We start from the raw sequence: 19,656 nt of genomic DNA on the forward strand, positions 1-19,656 counted from the left end.
GGGGAGAAAGGGAGTCACCGTCAAAGGGCCTCTCAGGCAGACCCACTGCCCAGGCCTAACCTCTGTGCACCAGCTTCCAGGCCACCTAGTGGTCCTTGTTATCTAAGCTCCTGGGAGGGCACTCACCTGCAGAACTTCGTAAATGGCCTTGCGGTACATGGGCTGCTTGTTGTAGGTGGCCTGGTGGAACGCACTGCAGAAGGAGCTTAGCGGCATCAGCTTCTCAACACACACCTGGAGGGACAACCCAGGGCCCTCGTTTGCTCCTCCTTCCACAGTCACCACACACCCATCTCGTGCCCAGCAGTTATTAGGGGTTGGGAGCTTTAGGACTTAGTCTCTGCCCTTGAGGGAACCAGATGCATCGATAAATAATTACGTGATGCAAAACAGGAGTCCAAACTAACTGTAGGGGAGAACCCAAACGGAAATAGGAAAGGAAATTCTGGGGGATGGGCTCCTGGAAGGCAAAAACTCGGCATCCTAGCTCTCTACGCTATGGGTGCAACCTAATTATTGCCAAGACTTCTCCCCTTCATGCACAGACAGGGTGGGGAGCACAGCCCACTTCCACCACCCCAGTGCCAGACTGTGCCCCAGCCAAAACCACAGCCCCTGAGACCAAGGTCTCTTTCACTCAAAGGCAGCCATCAAACCCCACAACTCACCACCGAGAACTTGCCATCTCCGAACCACATGACCCAACGGGTGCCTTCAGCTGCTCGGCTCCGGCCCGTCATCCACCAAGACACAATGCGGCCTGGCCACCAGGAGAAGCCCCGCAGTTTTCCCCACACGAGCTCCCCAATGCCAAAGCCCCGGCCATCCTGGAGCCCCAGGGAGCAGAAATTATTACATGGTGGTCAGTAGGCCCTGCCACCCCGCCCCCATGGCAACCCCAGCCCTGGGCATCTGAGGGTCAGGACAGCCAGGAGGAAGCTCCATCTGAACGGACCAAGACTGAGCAAAACTGAATGGATGAAGACGCTTGGGGTCTGGTGCAGAAGGCAGCCAGTGGGAGGTGGAGTAAGGATTTGGCAGTGGAAAGGCCCAAGAGAGAGCTGGACAGGGTACGAACAAGCCAGCCGCTCACCTCGTACTCTGGTTCATCATCAGCTGCTTTGGTGACATTCTTGTCCCCGGCATCAGCCCCCACAGGTTCAGGTGTGGTGGCCACAGTAGGGGATGCGGGGTCAGTGGGCTGCTGCACAGCAGGAGGGCTGGCCTCCTCCACCTTCTGAGAGTCCCCGGATCCCTGGTTTTCTTCTACAGCATTCATTACTGCAATTACCTTGGCTTTCTTCTCGGCCTGGGGAGACAAGGAACAAGAGTTACCTTGACCTCTCCAGGAATTAGCAAGGCCACCTGATATTGTGAGGAGGGGACGTTCTTCTCAGTCTGTTTGTGGGAACGGTGATGGAAGGTAAAGAGCTGGAGAGCAGAGTCCTACCCTCATTAACCCAACTGGCTTGCCCACAGGAACTATAAGATTTGATGTTGAGCAGTGAACTCAGATCAGTAGGCTCAATTCTAGCCTTCCCTTCTGCCTCTTAGGAAATCTCCCTCCCTGGTCTGATCCTCCTCTACCTCACCAGCTGTCCCCCTTCTGCAATGGCAAGGTTAATTCTATTCAGCCATTCATTGTTTAGGCACAGATCTTGACACCGACCTCTCCTATCTGACTTCCCAATCAATAATTGGATCCCCCCTTCTCCACAATTTTCCTGGGCAATCAGCCGCTTTGACTCTCGGCTTCCAGACCACAATTCCAGTTTTGTAATGTCTACTGATGATGAAACTCACAGCACTGGGTTTAAAGAGCATGTCTCCTTTCCCATCTGCTCAAACACTATAGATAGCTCCATAAGAGCCCGCCTGTTCAGACACCATTCTAGAGTTCTCATGGATTACAGCCAATGTACATTCTGTTTCTTTCTATGTGCACCTTTTAGATCCATACACAATTATTTATGAAAGGATCCCTGAGAGCACAACAGTTAATCGCTCGCTAACTGAAAGGTAGGCGGTTCAAACCCACCCAGCGGCTCCTCAGATGAAAGACCTGGCAATCTGCTCCCCTAACGATAAAAGCCTAGAAAACTCTGTAGGATAGTTCTACTCTGTAACATGAGGTCACTATGAGTTCAAACAATTTGACGGCGCCCAACAACAACATCCTCTCTGCCATCCCACCAACAATAATCCAAACCCTAGTTATTCTCCCAATTGGAAAGACTGCCCTTTCACCACATCTCGCTCCCCTTTCAGGCACCGGTCTGTATACCCATTCCTTTCAAAATCTGCTCCAGGATCTCTGTCACCCTACAAAGAATGAAAGCCTTGATATTTAGCTCTGAGAACCATCCAGCCTAATCTCACCCCACTTACTGAATCTACGACACATGGCCCTCCAATTTTAAGAGTTTCCACCATGCCAGGTTCAGAGAAAGAAAATCCCATCTTCAACACGAAGCTTTCCCCATGAGCATCAAGGAGTGAATACAAAGCTATCCCCTAGGTTTAAAAAACAGAATATGAGAAAGTAACTTGGGCCTTTCCTCAACTGCTGCTAAAGTGCTTGGTCCTTCTGAGGAAGCTCAGGCCACGCTGGGGTGAGGCCCTCACTTCATCGGGTGAGTAGCACTGCCGGGCAGTCACCAGCCCAGCACTTGCCAGCACCATGGCCTCCGTTTCCAAGCTCACCTGCATCTACTCAGCCCTCAACCTGGTGACAGTCATGGAGGAGGAGATCAATGCTCTTATCACAGCAGCCAGCTTTAACTGTTGAGTCTTTCTGGCCTGGCTTGTTTGCAAAGGCCCTGGCTAACGTCATCACGGGAGCCTCACAGGCAATGTAGGGCTGGCGGACCTGGGCCCTCCACTACTGCTGCCCCAGCTGAGGAGAAAGTAGAAGCAAAGAAAAGAATCTGAGGCATCCAATGATGACATGGACTTCGGTCTTTTTGACTAAATCCCTTTTGTATCACATTCAAATAAAAACTGAACTATTAAAAAAAAAAAAAAGAAGGCAATATAAGAGTATAAGAGGGAATTCTAAACTAGTCAGAGCATTTACATACCTGTCTTAGCCCGGCAGCTAGTCAGGAGCAGACATTCCCATTGCCGCAGAGTCGACTCCGACTCACAGTGACCCTATAGGACACAGTACAACTGCCCCATAGGGTTTCAAAGGCTGTAATCTTTACGGATGCAGACTGCCACATCTTTCTCCTGTGGAGCAGCTGTGGGTTTGAATCGACCTTTTGGTTAGCAGCCAAGCACGTTAACCACTGTGCCACCAGGGCTCCCTTTAGGAGTAGACAGTTTTTTTTTAGTTTCTCCAACGTAAAATGGTGCTTGAACTAAAGGATTTCTGGTAACCTTTTCTGACCTGTTTAGGAATGTGATGTATCACGGATTCCAAGGACTTTTCCAAAGCCTGTCATTCGGCTCCCAGATCCAAGGGTCCCAAATTAAGTATTATAATATCCAGGAGCCCTGGCAGTGCACTGGTTAAACACTTGGCTGTTAACTGAAGGGTCAGTAGCTCAAACCCACCAGCTGCTCTACAGAGAAAGATGTGGCAGTCTGCTTCCATAAAGGTTACAGCCTTGGAAACTATGCGGCAGCTCTACTCTATCCTATAAAGTCGCTATGGGTTGGAAGCAACTCAACAGCAACGAGTTTGGTTTTAGTTTTTATTATATTATCCAATCAGTATAATGTCTTGTAGATTCATTCATTTTATTTCGTCCAATCTTAAGTCTTTGCCTCCTGGCCACAGACGAAAGCCGTTTCTTGTGGTGATTCCTCAGACACTGAGGATGGGAGTCCTAGTTCTTTCTCTGACTCAACAAATTCTAAAATGGGATAATGCATCCTTTGCCCCCAGCCCACCAACAGCTGGGAAAGTACGCCTGGTGGGTCCCGGGGGTGGAAGACTGAGAGCAATTGCTCCTCCCTCCCTCTTCCCACTCTCACCTGGCCAGGGCTTTGCCTTCCCTGTCCTACTCTCAGCTATCTATCACCTCCTCCCACCAGAAGGTGTACCAGAGCATGGACTCAATCCTCCGGGAGGGGGGTTTTCTTCTCCTCCAAGCCGCCCCCTTTCCTGGGCTCATCAGCTGCAGCAGCTACCACCCCAGCACGAGTCACTACTCTCAAATCAACGCCTCGCCTGGCTGTCTGCTGCCTTCCTTCCCCCATGCCTCCTCAAACCTCAGTCATGGGCCGCTGATCCAACTCAGACCAGGGTGTTGCCTTGATGACCCAAAGGCCCTGTTCCCAGGGGTGACGAGACCCCTCAGCCAGCACAGAGTATGCAGGTGGCAGAGGGCAGGAAGGAAAAAGGGGTCTTCCACAGCAAGTAGCAGTGGGTGGGCTCCTCTGCAGGCTCCCTAGGTCTAGGAGTCGTGCCTGACACAGCCCCCCCTACTCCCCCACAGCCCCTTTGTCTCTTCTCAACCCCTCCACGGTGAGTTCCTGAACATTACTCTTCCCCCACAACTTCCCCCAGCTTGTCAGATGCTGCTGCTGATAGCTGTTAAGCACTCTCAACCCACTAGGTGCAGGAGAACACGCACCCAGCATGGTTTGGGCTGGCGGAGGAGGAAGGGGAAAGAAGGGGGTGGGGAGCAGCGGGAGGCAGGAGGGAAAGAGACAGTGGCTGTGTGGGGGAGGGGCTCATTAGAATACTCTGCCTTGGGCAGTTCGGGGAATGCATCCTTGACTCCATCCATTTTCACCCCAACCCTCCTCCCTAGGCAAACAATAGGGCAGAAGGGTTAACTCTAGGGTCCTCACATTTTGGCTAAAGGCTCCGGTCCCCAGTTTAGGAGGTCACGCAGCTTCGGGCCTTTTACCTTGGACCCGCTTCCCAACCCCTGAGCGGGCGTCAGAGATTGGGCAGGAGTAGGAGGAGACCCTACACCACCCCACTACACTGGGCTCCAGGAAGAGGCTGCATCTGGAGTTTGCCCAGTCTGGGAAAGCCACTGGGAACAGCCACTCTCCCCTGTGGCTGGACCTACCCGCTCAACTACACGCCTGCACCCCATCCAATTCCTTCTGCTCAGACTGCTGTCCCACCTCCACCTCCCTCTGCGACGGGGCCCACTTCCCGTTCCAAAGGTCAGAAGCCTGAGCACCACTGCCCCCAGCCCCACATAGACCCCCCACACTGGGGCTTTCAGTCCAGAACTATCCTGGGCTGGCATCAGTCAGCCCCCCAGCACCCACTGATGTGAGGGTACCGCTGCTCCCCCAGCCCCTTCTGACTGCCTGCCCGGTGGCTCCTAGGAAAACGCAAGAGAGGAAGCTATCCATCTCAAGAGGCTGCTGGGTTGGCACAGCCCTGTGGACAGCGTGGCCCACCAGCCAGGAACACAGGTCAACAAGAAAATGCCAACAACCCATCTGCCCGCCAGCCCAACAAAAACGCTGCTCCCAAACCAACTTCTGGTCTACCAGCTCCACTCTGCCCAGGGCTGCTGCTCCCCCAAGCCTTCATTTACCACTGCCCCAGGCTCACACGCCTGGGTCTCCTCTTCCTGAACCCCTAAAACGCCAGGTTCCACTTGAGCCCAGTGAGGAGTGGGGCCTCAGGGCTCCTGAGAAGTGAGTACGTGGGACAGCACTAACTCAGCATCTCCCAAACTCAGCCCAGGCAGAAACCCCAGCTCCTGCGGCCCAGGGACGCATACTTGACTCTTTTCAAACCCAGAGGGCTACAGCCAGCCCAGAGAACCTCCCACCGGCCCTCGCCGCCTCCCCCGCCCCCAGTCTCCCCAGGGCTCAGTCCAGGAACCTACCCATAAGGCCAGGTGCAGCCCCTCTGTGGTCCTGCTCAGGTGTGAGCCCTGGCCCTGAAGCTCTGTAAGTAGCTGCCCGTCTGGGGGGAGGGGAAGGGGGCGATGGGGCTGGGGGCGGAGGGGGCCAGAGAGAGGGGGAGGGGGGAGGTGGGGGGGAGGGATTGAACATTTTCTTTGTCTAGAACTCCAGGTCACGTGGGCCCCGCTGGAGTGCCTGGTTGGCTGCGAGAGGGCCGGGGGAGGGGGCCGGCTCTCAGACGCTGGCAGTGGGCCAGCCCCTCTCCTCCGGTCCGAGGGGGCGCGGGCCGGCGCTGGGGCCTGGGGGCGAGGCTGGGCCTCCGCCCGTTCCCAGGGCCCCGCCCCTGCCAGGCTGGAGGGAGCGCCCACCCCTCCTCCCGGGAAAGGCGCCTTCCCTTCCCCCTTCTCCCCAACTCTGGAAGAGATTAGCGCGGAGCTGGGGGGCGAGGCTGGTAGTTTGCGGGGAGCCGAGGAAGGGGCTGCTCCCTAGCCGCGGAGGTAAACTGGGAGCCCTAAGAGAACCAGCAGCCCCGGGCAAAAGAAAATGGGCGTGTCCCGACGGTCTGGGAGAGCCAGGAGAAAGTTGTTAAAAGTGAGTCTCCAGGAAGCACAACCCAAAAAGGGCTTACAGATGAGAGAAGAGACCAAGGAAGCTGTAGGAAAACTCAATGCGGAAATGGCCAGAAGGCGCCGGCACAGAAGTTGGGAGAGCTCCAGAAGAACTGTTGGAGGAGGAGGCCTCTCCTCTTCACACCACAGGTGGATAGAAAGGGGGGACCTTAAAATGGATGGCTCGAGGAGTTGAGGGTTTGGAAACGTCTTCCTGGCAAGTCTCGGGATCCCCTGGGTCACTCTGGGTCGTCTTTGGATTTCTCCTTTTTCCTGTTTGCAGGGCTGGGAGAGTGGGGGCGCTAGTGCAAAAGTACAGCAATTCTTTCATTCCCAGGAACAAATATCTAAGGCTCAAGAAAACCACATTACTTTTTCCTGGAGCCTCTAGGTGCAGCCTCAGCCATTTCTAGCTCCCTCCTCCTTGCAGCGGCACCTCCCCACCCCCAAAACACACACACACACACACACACACACACACACACACACACCCCCTCCACTCCCCACCTCCAACACACACACACCCCCTTCACTCCCCACCTCCAACACACACACACCCCCTTCACTCCCCACCAACACACAGACACACACACACACACACCCTCCACTCACTGGTCTACACTTGGTTGGTTGTAGCATCAGATAAAGAAGAATGTGTAGGCTTGCCCTCAAGGAGTTGAGGGATTCAAGAAGACTTTAAAAGATATGAAAAGATAATTGACCCTTTAGCTCAGTAAAGAAGTCACTCCTGAGGTTCACCCTTCAGCCAAAGATTAGACAGGCCCATAAAACAAAACAAGACTAAAGGGGCACACCAGCCCAGGGGCAAGGACTAGAAGGCAGGAGGGGACAGCAAAGCTGGTAATAGGGAACCCAAGGGCGAGAAGGGAAGAGTGCTAACATGTCAAGCATGGGGTTGGTAACCAATGTCACAAAACAATATGTGTACTAATTGTTTAATGAGAGGCTAGTTCTGTAAACCATCCAAAGTACAATTAAAAAAGGGGGGGAGAAGATAATTGGAAAACAAACATGGAAGGATAACAAATACTAAGCAGAACGGGCAGACAACCAAGATGGGGGATATGAACGATAACTGTGGTTAGGAAGGTCATTGTGGTGCAGAGCTTGGGCCTGGAGGATGAACTGAATCTGGAACGAGGTCACATGGGTAGGATAATGTAAGATAGGTTAGGCTGAGGAAGGAGGAAACCCCTTGCTTCCCCCTCCCCCCAATACAGCTAAAGCTATGGGGCACAGACTGAATAATGGGAAGAAGTCAGGTGTGTCAGTGAAGAATAGCTTCAGGTTTTCTGACTAGATAAATGGGTATTTAGAAAGATTTGCCTGGTTTCAGTTGGTAAGAATTGGAAGAGCTCCCAGTAGTAGAGGGCTGTTTGGTTAGTGGCGCTTGACAGAAGACCTGGATTTAGGTTCTAAATCCACCATGGTGACCTTGAACAAGCCACTTAACCTCAGGAAATATGTTTTCTCATCTGCAAAACAAGAGTGATGACATCTGCCCTCACAGGCCCTGGAAAACCAGCATCTCTTAAGGTGCCCGCCTCCCAGCCATATTCAGCTGGGACATACCAGCTGGAACAGGTGCTGGTTTAATGAGGCTAAGACACTGGTCACAATGTCGTGAAGAGAACCCACCATCCCTTCTGGAGACCATCAGAGCAAGCAAGCCTTAAAGAGGGAGGAGGGCTCTAAGTCAGAGAGCCTTCTCCAAGTCATACTTGGGGGGTTCAAAGTTTTCCCCAGTATCCATATATCAAGGAAAACGAGCCATTCCAAAAAACACAAACACTGTTCAGCTCCAATCCATTTTTCAACCCATCAAGTAACTGCTTTGTATAATTTTCCAGGTGATCCCCAAGCAGAGATGAAAAGCTCTGAATTTTACACTAACTCTTACCTGTGCCCAACCCTTAAGGAATGTAATAATGACCTGCTTAGCCTTCTCTCACTGATACCTCTCAGCATCAGTGGGCCACTGTGACCCCTCCATACCTCACCCCAGGCCTCCTCAAAATGAAGTTTCTGATTATGGCTTAGCAGCAGTTTTCAAACACTCTCATCTCTGACATCTTTTCCATTAAACATGGCTAAACACTTTAAACTCTACACTGTGTTTTAGGACTTCTTCAGATAGTGAAGATGCCTTAGCATATAAAAAAAAACCAGGACTTATCAGGAACTGACCATGGTCACTTCACCTTCTCTTGGCCCACTTATAAGGTAGCGTATCCCCGCCAGCTGTCAAACATCTTTATTCTCATCCTTTAAAATGAAGATCGAATCTTAATTCTTCCATACAACTTCCCAACTTAAACGGAAGCCCAGACTCAAAGGTGACCCCACAAACCCAGGGCGCCTGCCTTCACCACTAGCTATACAGACAGGAAGCGTTATCCTTTTATATATGAGAGTCACTTAAGAGACTTGTGTCCTTTGTGGTCAGTGAACAGATTCCAACACAAAAGAGACTCCAAGATCTAAGACAGGTGATTTTAGTAGTAAAAAGGTCAGGCAGAAACCAGGGTAGCCTTCGAGGACCCTCAGGTGACAAATTCTTAAAATTAACCCTCCTGGGTAGTTTCTAGGAGAGGTCTTCTGATTGAGATAAAGATAGTCAACCTACAATGTTGAAATTGACTCATTATGCAAAACACGAGTGATGACACCTGCCCTCCCAGGCCCCAGAACTCCAGCATCTCTTGAGGACAATGAGGTAACTTCCCAGGCACCTGAGGAGTCATGTAAAATGAGCCACGTTGTTGGGAACGTTATAGAAGCATGTTGAAAGGAGGAACACGTGGATGAAAAGAAGTTATGTTGGATGTAAAGAGCCTAAAAAGAGTGTTGGAGAGGAAGTACCCAGCATGGTCCAAAAGAGAGTGTGACTTGAATGGCTGACACACTTCCTGTTTGGCAGGCCATTAGCAGTGATCCAATAGGCCACCAAAGCCTGATGAAAATACCTCCTAAAGACACCTGACCCTGATTCTATATTCATCCAACAAACTTCTAAAAAATTCAGTTCTCCAGACGCAGTAGCCACATTCCAAGTGTTCAATGGCTACATGTGGCTAGGGGCTACTGAACTGGATGGCACAGATTACACAGCATCTCTATCATCGAAAATTCTGTTGGACAGACTTCTGCGGACTCCGGCCCTCACCCTTACCACCGCCCACTGTAAAATCACTGTCCCTCCATCATACTCCCATAGCACTTTGTAATCCATTCTTCGCACCTGCCAATCTCTGCCTTGTACTAAGCTATGAGTCGGAATCGACGGCATCGGGTTTGGTTTTTCGTTAAATGTGATTGTGTACTCATCTTTCTCCTCCACAGGGTTATAAATTCCTAGAGAGCAGGGATTGGGTTTTATTCTTTCATATGGAAGCAGTGCAGACCATGGTACCTTGCACATAATAGAGCATACAATGTTTGCTGAACTGAATTTAACATGGGCTCAGGAGCCTCATCCGAAATCCACTGTCCAAGTTCTAGGCTGGGGTACACTTTCCGTAGCTCAATTCTAATCATCGCTGAAAGGTCCAAGCCTAGGGCTCCCAAAAGAGGCCACGAAGCTTTGTTTTCCTATTCCCCTTCAAACCGTATGGAGGTTGCAAGTAAATGACCAGCACCAGGCTGCTGGCAGCAAAGCTAAAAATAGCCACAGAGCCAACAGCATGGAGTTAGCAGGACTTGTTGCTAGGGAGACCAGTCACAGAGAGAGCAACTAAGCAGGGAGAAAGTGTCAGACAGGCACCAGAGACCAGAGGCCATGTTGCGGGGGAGACTCTAAGTTGACACAAGTCCGAGGCACCTACCTAGAGATGTTCTGCCCTCTGGCAGCTCCTGAATAATGCCCTAAGTGGGGCAAACGTCCCCCCTTCCCCTCAGTAACCCATCTCCATGGAAACCACCATTACTGGGGTGAAGTACCAGCCCCTGGAAAGGAGGCCTCAGCCTAGAGCTAGTTGTTATGGCAACATCGCCCCCCCCCCTTTTCCCATCACTCTCTCTCTCCTGGCTTCTCCTGTGGGAGAAAAGTGGGGGCCTGGTCTTGGCTTTGCCAGCATGACCAGGAAACATCCTCTTTCTGACAAGACTAACCTGCAAGGGGTCTTCAGAAACTCTCAGCAACTCTGAAAGGCCAGTCAGTCCTCAGCATAGGGTAGGGGGCCTTTTCTTTCCCTGAGGACCTTACAAATCATGTTGCTGGGAAGATCCCAAACTCAGAGTTAGTTGCATCAGGATTAGTGATGGAGGTTTTTAAAAATACCGTTTCTTGGGCCCTACCCATGTATATCAGTAGGTTTGGATAGGGCCTAGTGATCTACTTTTAAAAACCTTCCTATCTAGGTGATTCTGAAGGAGTCCCTGGATGGTGCAAATGGTTAAGCGAAAGGTTGGCAGTTCAAGCCCACCCAAAGGCACATGGGAAGAGAGGCCTGGTAATCTGCTTCTGAAAAGTCACAGCCTTGAAAACCCTATGGAACAGTTCCACATTACACACACGGGGTCACCATGAGTTGGAATCAACTCAATGGCAACTAACAGCAACAGGTGATTCTGAAACCAGCCAGGTGTAGAAACTACTAATGGCCCTGGCTGCCCCTGTTACAAAAGAGGAAACTGAGGTCCAGAGATGACTGAGCCCACCCCAAGGGTCAGTGCCCCTAACTGAAGAGGGAGTGGCCTGGCAAGGGAAAGGGGCAGGTAGAAGGAAGCACGTGCCCTGTGGTGAGCTGCCTCAGCTCCCGGGCCTTTCCCTCCTGCTCCCCTCTCAAGCCAGGACCTGCTGGCCTGTAATTTAAATCACCTGGATTGTGATTTAAAACCAAACTGCTCAACAAGTTGTCCCCTGTGGCAGAAATCACAAATGGCTCTCAGAGGATGGTAGTGGGGCTAGGGAGTCTGGTTCCCAGACAGCTTGCAGTATCTTGGTAGCCCAGGCAGATGAGCTGGGGCCCCAAAGAGAAAGCCATCTTCCTCCTAAAGAGAACTCAAAGTGTCACCATAGCAACTGCAGTGTGTTGGCCTGGCTGGGCTCTATGCCATCACCCCAAACCTGGGCCCTGCAGCAGAATCTCTTCCCTGGGCCCCAGGACAGAGCAGCATTTGAGCAAATGCATGGGGCAGGACACTCCATCCCCCATGGCCAGTGCAGTTTTAGAGCCTGGGGCTGTGCCTGGAGCTGACCTCTGAGGCTGCTGGGACATACCTGAGGATCTGCTGAGTCCTGAGCACCTACAATAGCTGGGCCTGGGGGAGGACACTGGAGGTGGAAGAGATGGGTGCCCACCCTTCTGTTACTCACAGCCTAATTATGTACCCAAGACCCACCACAATGAAGCCACAGCCCTCATTCAAGACAGCGTGCAATTAGATGGTAAATGATGCGGTACAGATGCTCTCTACAAGTGCTGAGGGAAATCAGAGGCAGCCGAAATCAGTAAAGGCAGGAACACTCACGGAAAGCTGCGAGGATGAGAGGGGCGAACTAGAAATGAGCACAGCCTCCCAGGTGTCTCAGACAGGAACGGCCAGCTCTTTGGGAGCATCTGCAATTGCATTCGTTCCCTGGCAGGTGGCATGAGAAGCAGAAGCACGGGTGTATGCATGTGTGACGTTTTGCTGTACCAACACACGCATTCGGATAAATGCCTCTGAATACTGAACTTCTGATCCAGTGAGCAAAATGCACGGTGGGGAATCTGCCTGCTTGAAATCCTTACCACGGAGGGTCCTTCCCTTTGTACTGATCGCCTCCCTTCTCCATCTTTCCTGGCCTCTATCCCAAGCAGCCCCAAGTCCTCCTTGGCTCCCTCATTCTCTCTACTTCCCTAATGGTCTAGGCTTGCAAGCCCCAATTCCCCAGACCTGCTATTAAGCTTTGGTAGCCACAGCTGCTACCTCCGTCCTGGGTGCTCCCATTTGCCTTCTCTTTCCCCTACAGCTCCAAAGGCTTCTCCACAAACCCAGCTCTCCCCTCCTGATTCTTTCATCCCCTCAGCAGGGACCGCTGGGTCTGCACAGCTCCACTTGTGATTTGTCCTGTGCCGGCCTGGGCAGGGAACAGAGGTGGGACCTCGCTCAGCCCTCCCGCCCTGTCCCCAGGAAAGTCCAGCAGAAGGAACAGGGGAGTCAAGTCTTAATCGCTTCACTGAGTAGGCTATTACCACTTATGACAAGACCTTAAATAAGCACCTAGCTTCTCTTGGGTTCTTGGTTTCCTAACCTGTCAGATGGGACCACAGATATCTGCTGAACGTAACAGAGAAGATTAAAGAAAGTTAGGTGGGCTAAGGGGAGTGCTGTAGGTTTAAGACGGGGTTCTCACAGGTGTTGGAGTCCCTGGATGGTGCAACACCCTCAGCTGCTAACTAATAGGTTAGAGGTTCAAATCTATCCAGAGCACCTTGGAAGAAAGGCCTGGTGATCTGCTTCTGAAAAATCAGCCACTGAAAACCCTGTGGAGGACAGTCCTACTCTGACACACAGAATCAACTTTAGAGCAGCGGGTTAAGATTTGAAAGTTGGAAGGAACGTGATGACAAGCTTGATTTAGGATGTGTGGATGGTGTCCCTTTGCTTTAGAGCCTGGGCCCCGTACAGAAAAGGAACCAGGTAAACCTCACAAGCCTGGGCTGTTTTCCCCACCCCTCTCACCCCTCTCCCACTCTAGGGGTCAAAGGGCGGGGCCTAAGGTACCATCATTCAGATTCAGGCATTCGGACCCTCTCACGTTTCAGGGTCCAAAAAGAAGACCCCAGGAGGAGGCCAGCTGAGGAGCAAGGCAGTAAATTGTTGCTGAAAACAGCAGAAAGCCTACATCTCCACCATCCCAAAGGAAACATCGAATTCTAGTCCTTTCCGGTTTCCCGGGCACAAAAAAAACTTAATGCTATCAAGTCGATTCCAACTCATAGAGACCTTATAGGACAGAGCAGAACTGCCCCATAAGGTTTCCAAGGAGCGGCTGGTGGATTCAAACTACTGACCTTTTGGTTAGCAGCGGAAGCTCTTAACTACTGCACCACCAGGTCTGGAAAATGTTCCCTAGCTCTGCCAGCCTGAGAGCTTATAATTCTTCTTCAGCCCTTTATTTAAGAATCCACTCGACAGCAACGGGTTTTTGGTTTTGGTAATGTCCCCTTCATGTAGGTCACAGAGTCTCAACCCAGCCTTCCTCTAGAATCACCTGAAGAGCTTTAAAAGCAATGTGCGTCAAGGCCCATTGCTAAGATCCAGGTGTAACTGATCCAAGTAGGGGGCCTGGGTCATGCAAATGCTTGGCTACTAACTGAAAGGTTGAAGGTTGGAGCCCATCCAGGGTGCCTCAGAAGAAAGGCCTGTTGATTTACTTCTGAAAAATCGGCCACTGAAATCCCTATGGAGCACAGCTCTACTCTGTCACACGTAGAGTCTCCATGAGTCCAGCTGGATTCGACTTGCCTGCACCTGGTTTGGTATTTTTTTTGGTTAAGTCCAGGCAGTGGTGTTAAAAAAAAAAAAAAAAAAAAAAATCCCAAGTGATTCTAATGTACAGTGAGAACCACTGATGTCAATGATATCTGTTAATTTATCAATCTTTTTGGGAATCTCCCCTGCAACAGACTTGGTCTACTTCTAATCACCCAGAGCTTGGTGCTTCTCAAACTTTCGTAAACCCCAGAATCACCTGGGCAACTAACTAAAAAAAAAAAAAATTCAGGGGAAAAACCCCCAGAATTATCAGGTACACGCCCAGAGATTCTGCTTCAATAGTTCAGAATGGGGCCTGGGAGTATACATTTTTAGCACATTCCCCCAGTGATTCTGATGGGGTAATACACGAACCCACCCTTCAAGAAACGCTGAGTTCTAACAGCATCTCTGGTATGTATAAAGGAAGTTCTACTCAATTGTTTGTGTGTTTTGCCCCACAAAGCTGCCTTCCAAACAACATCTAGATTCAAATATACAGGAGACTGAGCTGTTTTATTCCTATTTTTGTTTAATCTACCTGAGCTGGATGTGAAAATAAAAATACTTACACTGCCCACCATGCACTGACTAAAGAGGATTAGGGGAGACCGATGGGGCATCTGTTACTGAAGAATGGGCAAGTCAGGAAAATGGTAAAATACACACACGCACACATGCACACACACACACACACACACCAAGCATGCAGCTGGCTTGGTTGGTTGTTGTGTGCTGTTGAGTTGATTCCGACTCATAGCAACCCCATGTGACAGAGTAGGACTGCCCCACTGGGTTTTCTTGGCTGTAATCTTTACAGAAGACCCAGTGCATCCAGGCCTTTCTCCTGTGGGTCTGCTGAGTAGGTTCAAACCACCAACCTTCTGGTTAGGAGCAGAACACTTAACCACTGTGCCACCAGGACTCCTTAGTTGGCATGGGAGAGGGTGCAAATTGAGAGGTGAAGGACGAGGGACAGTCACGAGGACTTGAAGGGAGTTACAAAGGGCTCTGCAGACAGGTGAGGGGGGGCTTTGGTGGTCTTCTAACTGGTTCAGGAAATCTTTCCCACTTAGACCCCAGTGACAGCTGCTCCCAGAAGCCCCCATGTGCCTGTCCCACACTATCCTGGTCTTCTCGTCCAGTCCTTAATGCAGGGTTGCTCTGCGCTTCCAGCCTTAGGCCTCTTCTCTTCCTGCCATCTTGTTCTCTGCTGCCTACTAGACCTCTCCCCATGGATGGGCACCTACTGGTGTCTCAAAAGCAGTGTGTCCAAAACCTAACTCAAAAGTCCACCCTCTCCTAAGAATATCTTCGTGACCTTGGGGTAGGCAGAGATTTCTTGGCGATAACGCACACACACAAACACTAATAAAAGAAAACACTGATAAGTTGGACTTTATTAAGATTAAAAGCTCCTGCTCATGAAATACATTCTTACGAAAATGAAAGTTCACCCCCCTCCTTCCTGCCCCAAACCTGCTTTTCCTTCAGGATTCCCTATCTCAGATAATAACCCCCCTCCCCTCAAACTTCAAAGGCAGCTTTCTCCTTTGCCTCCAGACCCTAGCAAGCAATTGCCTCTCGTTACCTTGACTGTCCATCAAAGCCAAATGTAATGCCCTCCTAACTGGCCATGCTTCCAAACCTTCCCTCCCTGGGCCCCCTCACAAAGCCACCTGTGTTACCTTTCTAAAATACAAGTCCGCTTCTCACACCTCTGCTCCCTACTGCAGAACGAAGCCTCATTTCTCACTATGGTAGAAAGGCCTTGACAATCTAACCATCCTCCTTTCTAGTTTTATCACTCTTTATAAATCTTCCCCAAACCTCATGCCCTACTTACCAGATCTTTTTGCTGTTCCCTGAACAACCCAGAAGCACCATGACTCCTCTTTGCTTTCAGTGGTTTCTTTCTCTGCAACACCATGCCTTCTCCTTTCTACCTATTAGAGGACACCTCCTCCAGGAAGTCTTTCTGAGTCCCCCAGGAGAGATTCTCTTGTCCTCACTAGTGCTCTCGACATGTGGTATCCATGAGGCAGTGGGTGCTCAGGGACAGAACTGTGTCCCGTTTGTCTCCAGCACTACTAGCACAGGTCATGTATTTAGCAAGTACTGAATTAAGGTCCATTAACTCGAATTTAACTGTCCTCCTAACGAGTGGGAGTCCAGCAAACCATCCCATATCTGAACATCCGTGGGGCCTCCCTGACAAGCGATCTGGTCTTAAAAGCAGGGAGAACATTATCCTTTCTGTCTTCTCTTTTTTCAGCCCCATAGAAAGTGCTGTGGAACGCTTCCAAAAGTTAAACTCAATTTGCAAGAAATATTCTTGAGGAACCCTAGACTACAAACTCCTAGAGGACAGAGGACTGTATCTGTTCAACTCTGAACACCACCTGCATTAGGAGCCACTCAATGCCCTCTGCCAACTGTCCTGGTCAGGCAAACTCGTGTCCCTGTCAAGGCCCGCACACTGTGTCTTCTTTTTTGAAGCCTTCCCTGAGATCCTCAACCAGGGCTAGTTAGTAGATCCCACAGCCCCTCTGTTCCTGTTTCTAGAATAGTGCTTACTGGTTGCTGCACAATTTATGCATTTACCTGCATATCTCCCTTGGGGAGAGCCCTGGTGGTGCAGTGGTTAAGAGCTTGGCTGCTAACTGAAAGGCTGGCAGTTCAAATCCACCAGCCAATCCTTGGAAGCCCTATGGGGTGGTTCTACTCTGTCCTCTAGGGTTGCTATGAGTTGGAATTTACTCGATGGCAACAGGTTTGGTTTTTGGTTTGGTCTCCCTTGGGGGGGTGGGATTCTGACTTTGCTTTAAATTTGTTTCTCTAGTATCTAGAAAATGTTGGAACATAGATACTCAGTCACATTTGGTTTATATTAAAGACTGAGCACATAGTATTTGCTGAGTAAACATTCAACAAAGGCGCCCTGGTGGCACAGTGGTGAAGCTCTCAGCTGCCAACTGAAAACTTGGCAGTTCAAACCCACCAGCCACTCTGAGGGAGAAGGACCTGGTGATCTGATCCCATAAAGATTACATCGTGAAAACCCTATGGGGCAGGTCTCCTCTGTCACACGGGGTTGTTGTGAGTTGAAATCAACTAGACAGCACATAACAACAACAACAAAACATTTGACAACTCTTTGAAATGATGATGTGATCGGTGAAAAGAAAACTACCAGTAAGGGGCAGATATAGGTAGATGGCAACTTGAAGCAGGGAGGGAAATTCCTAAGCTGAGAAAATGCCTCAGGAAGATTTGTTTGATCCCGCTCCCTGGAGGCCAGGTGTTTTGCATGGTGGAATACTTTGGGACATCACCTTTTTAGTGAAGAACTCAAGCCACTCCTTCATGCCTAGGTATGAGGGTCTAAAGATGATCATCACATTCTACCTTTCTGATCTGGGCATAAAACGAGAGAACAGAAAATGGAGACAGTCCTAAAGAGGAAAGGAAAAGCTAGACTCTAGCACCAAATGAGCAGATTTTATGCAAGTTTTTGTTTAAGAAATTTTATAAGGATGATTGATGTATGTGCCTCTGGAAGACATATATGTGAGGTCTGAGAATTCATTCAAATAATTTATTTAGAATGTATGTACAAGGCCGTACCAGAGACAAAGGAGCTATAGACCATGATTCCTGTCCTAAAAATAAAAAAAATGATGAAATTTTAAAATCTCTGGGGTCATCTAGCCTATTTCTGTCATAGTACAAACAAGGAAGCTCAACTGGAGAGAGGATGAAGGCCTCCTCAAATTGATCAGCTAATCAGTGGCAGAAGCTGAGACCAGAAACCAGGTCTCCTGAATCTCATTCCAACATTCCCTTAATCCAATTTCACAACATAATATATATGATCATGAGAAAACAGCAGGTCCAGGGCAAGGGCTCAGGATCGAATGTGTGGTGCAGGGAGGGACCGGGCCATGAGGTCTGAAGAAGTCTTAAGCCTCACAAAGAAGGAGAATGAGAGCAGCCTCTACAACTGGGGCCTGAGAGATGGAAGAGGAGGTGGCTGGCTGGAAGGCTGGACTGGCTCTCTACCTCTCTTCTAACCCCATACTTTCATTTTATGAGAGCCCACGACTGAAAACCAGGAAAACTGGGTTCTAGTTGAGTCATTTGGGTGCAAGACAGAAGCAGCATGAGTTTGGAGTTCAGTTTTGCCCACCTGACCACTCTACAAGGATATCCATGTGACTCTTACCTACTTATCCAGGGAGATCTTGGTTTCCCAGTGGTAAAGTAGGGATAAAAATGCTTCTCATATAGCTCCATAGACACTTCAAACTCCCTGAGGGACTGAATTGCTGGGCCGAGGTCTTGGGGAACATCTAGCTCAATTGGCATAACCTAGTTTATAAAGAAAGACTGCTACATTCTACTTTGGTGAGTAGCATCTGGAGTCTTAAAAGCCTGTGAGTGGCCATCTAAGATACTCCACTGGTCTCGCCGCTTCAGGCGCAGAGAAGAATGAAGAAAACTAAAGATACAAGGGAAAGATTAGTCCAAAGGACTAATGGGCAACATCTACCATGGCCTCTGCCAGACTGAGTCCAATACAACTAGATGGTGCCCAGCTACCACCACTGACTGCTGTGAAAGGGATCACAATAGAGGTCCTGGACAGAGCTGGAGAAAAAAGTTGAACAAAATTCTAACTCACAATAAAAGACCAGACTTACTAGCCTAACAGAGACTGGAGAAACCCCAAGAGTATGGCCCCCAGACACCCTTTTAGCTCAGAAATGAAGTCACTCCTCAGGTTCACCCTTCAGCCAAAGATTAGACAGGCCCAGAAAACAAAATGAGACTAAAGGGGCACACCACCCCTGGGGCAAGGACTAGCAGGCTGGAGAGGACAGGAAAGCTGGTAATAGGGAACTGAAGGTCAAGAAGGGACAGTGTTGACATGTCGTAGGGTTGGCAACCAGTGTCACAAAACAATATGTATATTGTTTAATGAGAAACTAGTTTGTTCTGTAAAACCTTCATCTAAAGTACAATAAAAAATATTTCTTATAGTAAATGGGGATAAGAATATTATATCTTAGGATTGTGGTGAAAGGTAATGTTCTCGGTATAGTGTCTGGCACAGAGTAGGTACTCAGTACAATTCCACCCCTCCCTCAGGTCAGGCTTGGGTATGACTAGCGGTGGGGCCCTGGGCCACTTCCTATACCTCCTTCCTTGTTTTCTCACCATTAAAAAGTGGAGCTTGATCTAAGAGCTATTCTCTTGGTGTCCTAGACTGAGGGAATACCCCAGTGTGCAAACAACCCAGCCACTTAAGGGACAATGGGGGGTCTCTAAGATGAGAATTTCATAGCCAATCCTAAAGGCCAGCTCTGGAAATCACTACTGATCACAGGCTGTCACAGGAGTCCCTTTAAAAGGTGTCCAGCCTTTTGGTGAGGTATACTTGCCATGCCTGTTCCAAATGCCACCATCTCCTTGAAGGCTGATGTTATTTTTGAGGCCAATCTGCAGAGGTTCAGGCTTTCATTAATTTATATATGGCAAATAAGTGAGGGATGGCTGCCAGTTAGACACCCTAAAACTGCTACCCACAGACTTTGTTCATAATTTGGTGTTAGCATTTATTGGTCTACTCTGTTGTCATTTTTCATGTCTCCTGAACTAGACTACAGCCAGGAGGTCACACATTTGTTCATCTCTTTATTCCCAAAGCCCCAAGCACAATGTCCCCCACTTA

The 19,656-nt window shown here is 49.8% G+C and overlaps 1 protein-coding gene and 1 pseudogene across 11 annotated transcripts in view; one reads left to right on the forward strand and one right to left on the reverse strand.

Annotated features, from left to right (window-relative positions):
• Positions 1-19,656, reverse strand: part of DNMT3A (DNA methyltransferase 3 alpha) — a 125,161-nt gene that overhangs the window by 16,004 nt on the left and 89,501 nt on the right. For 10 of the 11 annotated variants that reach the window (XM_023550499.2, XM_064295119.1, XM_023550498.2 and 7 more), the window contains 3 exons: positions 1,094-1,309; positions 669-827; positions 127-234 (listed from right to left, as the gene is read on the reverse strand). In XM_023550499.2, coding sequence (XP_023406267.1) covers positions 127-234; positions 669-827; positions 1,094-1,309 — 483 coding nt within the window. Of the gene's footprint in view, positions 1-126; positions 235-668; positions 828-1,093; positions 1,310-5,810; positions 5,873-19,656 lie in introns of those variants that run through there. The other variant, XM_010591968.3, reaches the window with a different exon arrangement.
• Positions 2,417-2,971, forward strand: LOC135232934 (large ribosomal subunit protein P1-like; annotated as a pseudogene).

This window comes from Loxodonta africana, chromosome 12, assembly GCF_030014295.1.
Source record: "Loxodonta africana isolate mLoxAfr1 chromosome 12, mLoxAfr1.hap2, whole genome shotgun sequence".
Lineage (NCBI taxonomy): Eukaryota > Metazoa > Chordata > Mammalia > Proboscidea > Elephantidae > Loxodonta > Loxodonta africana.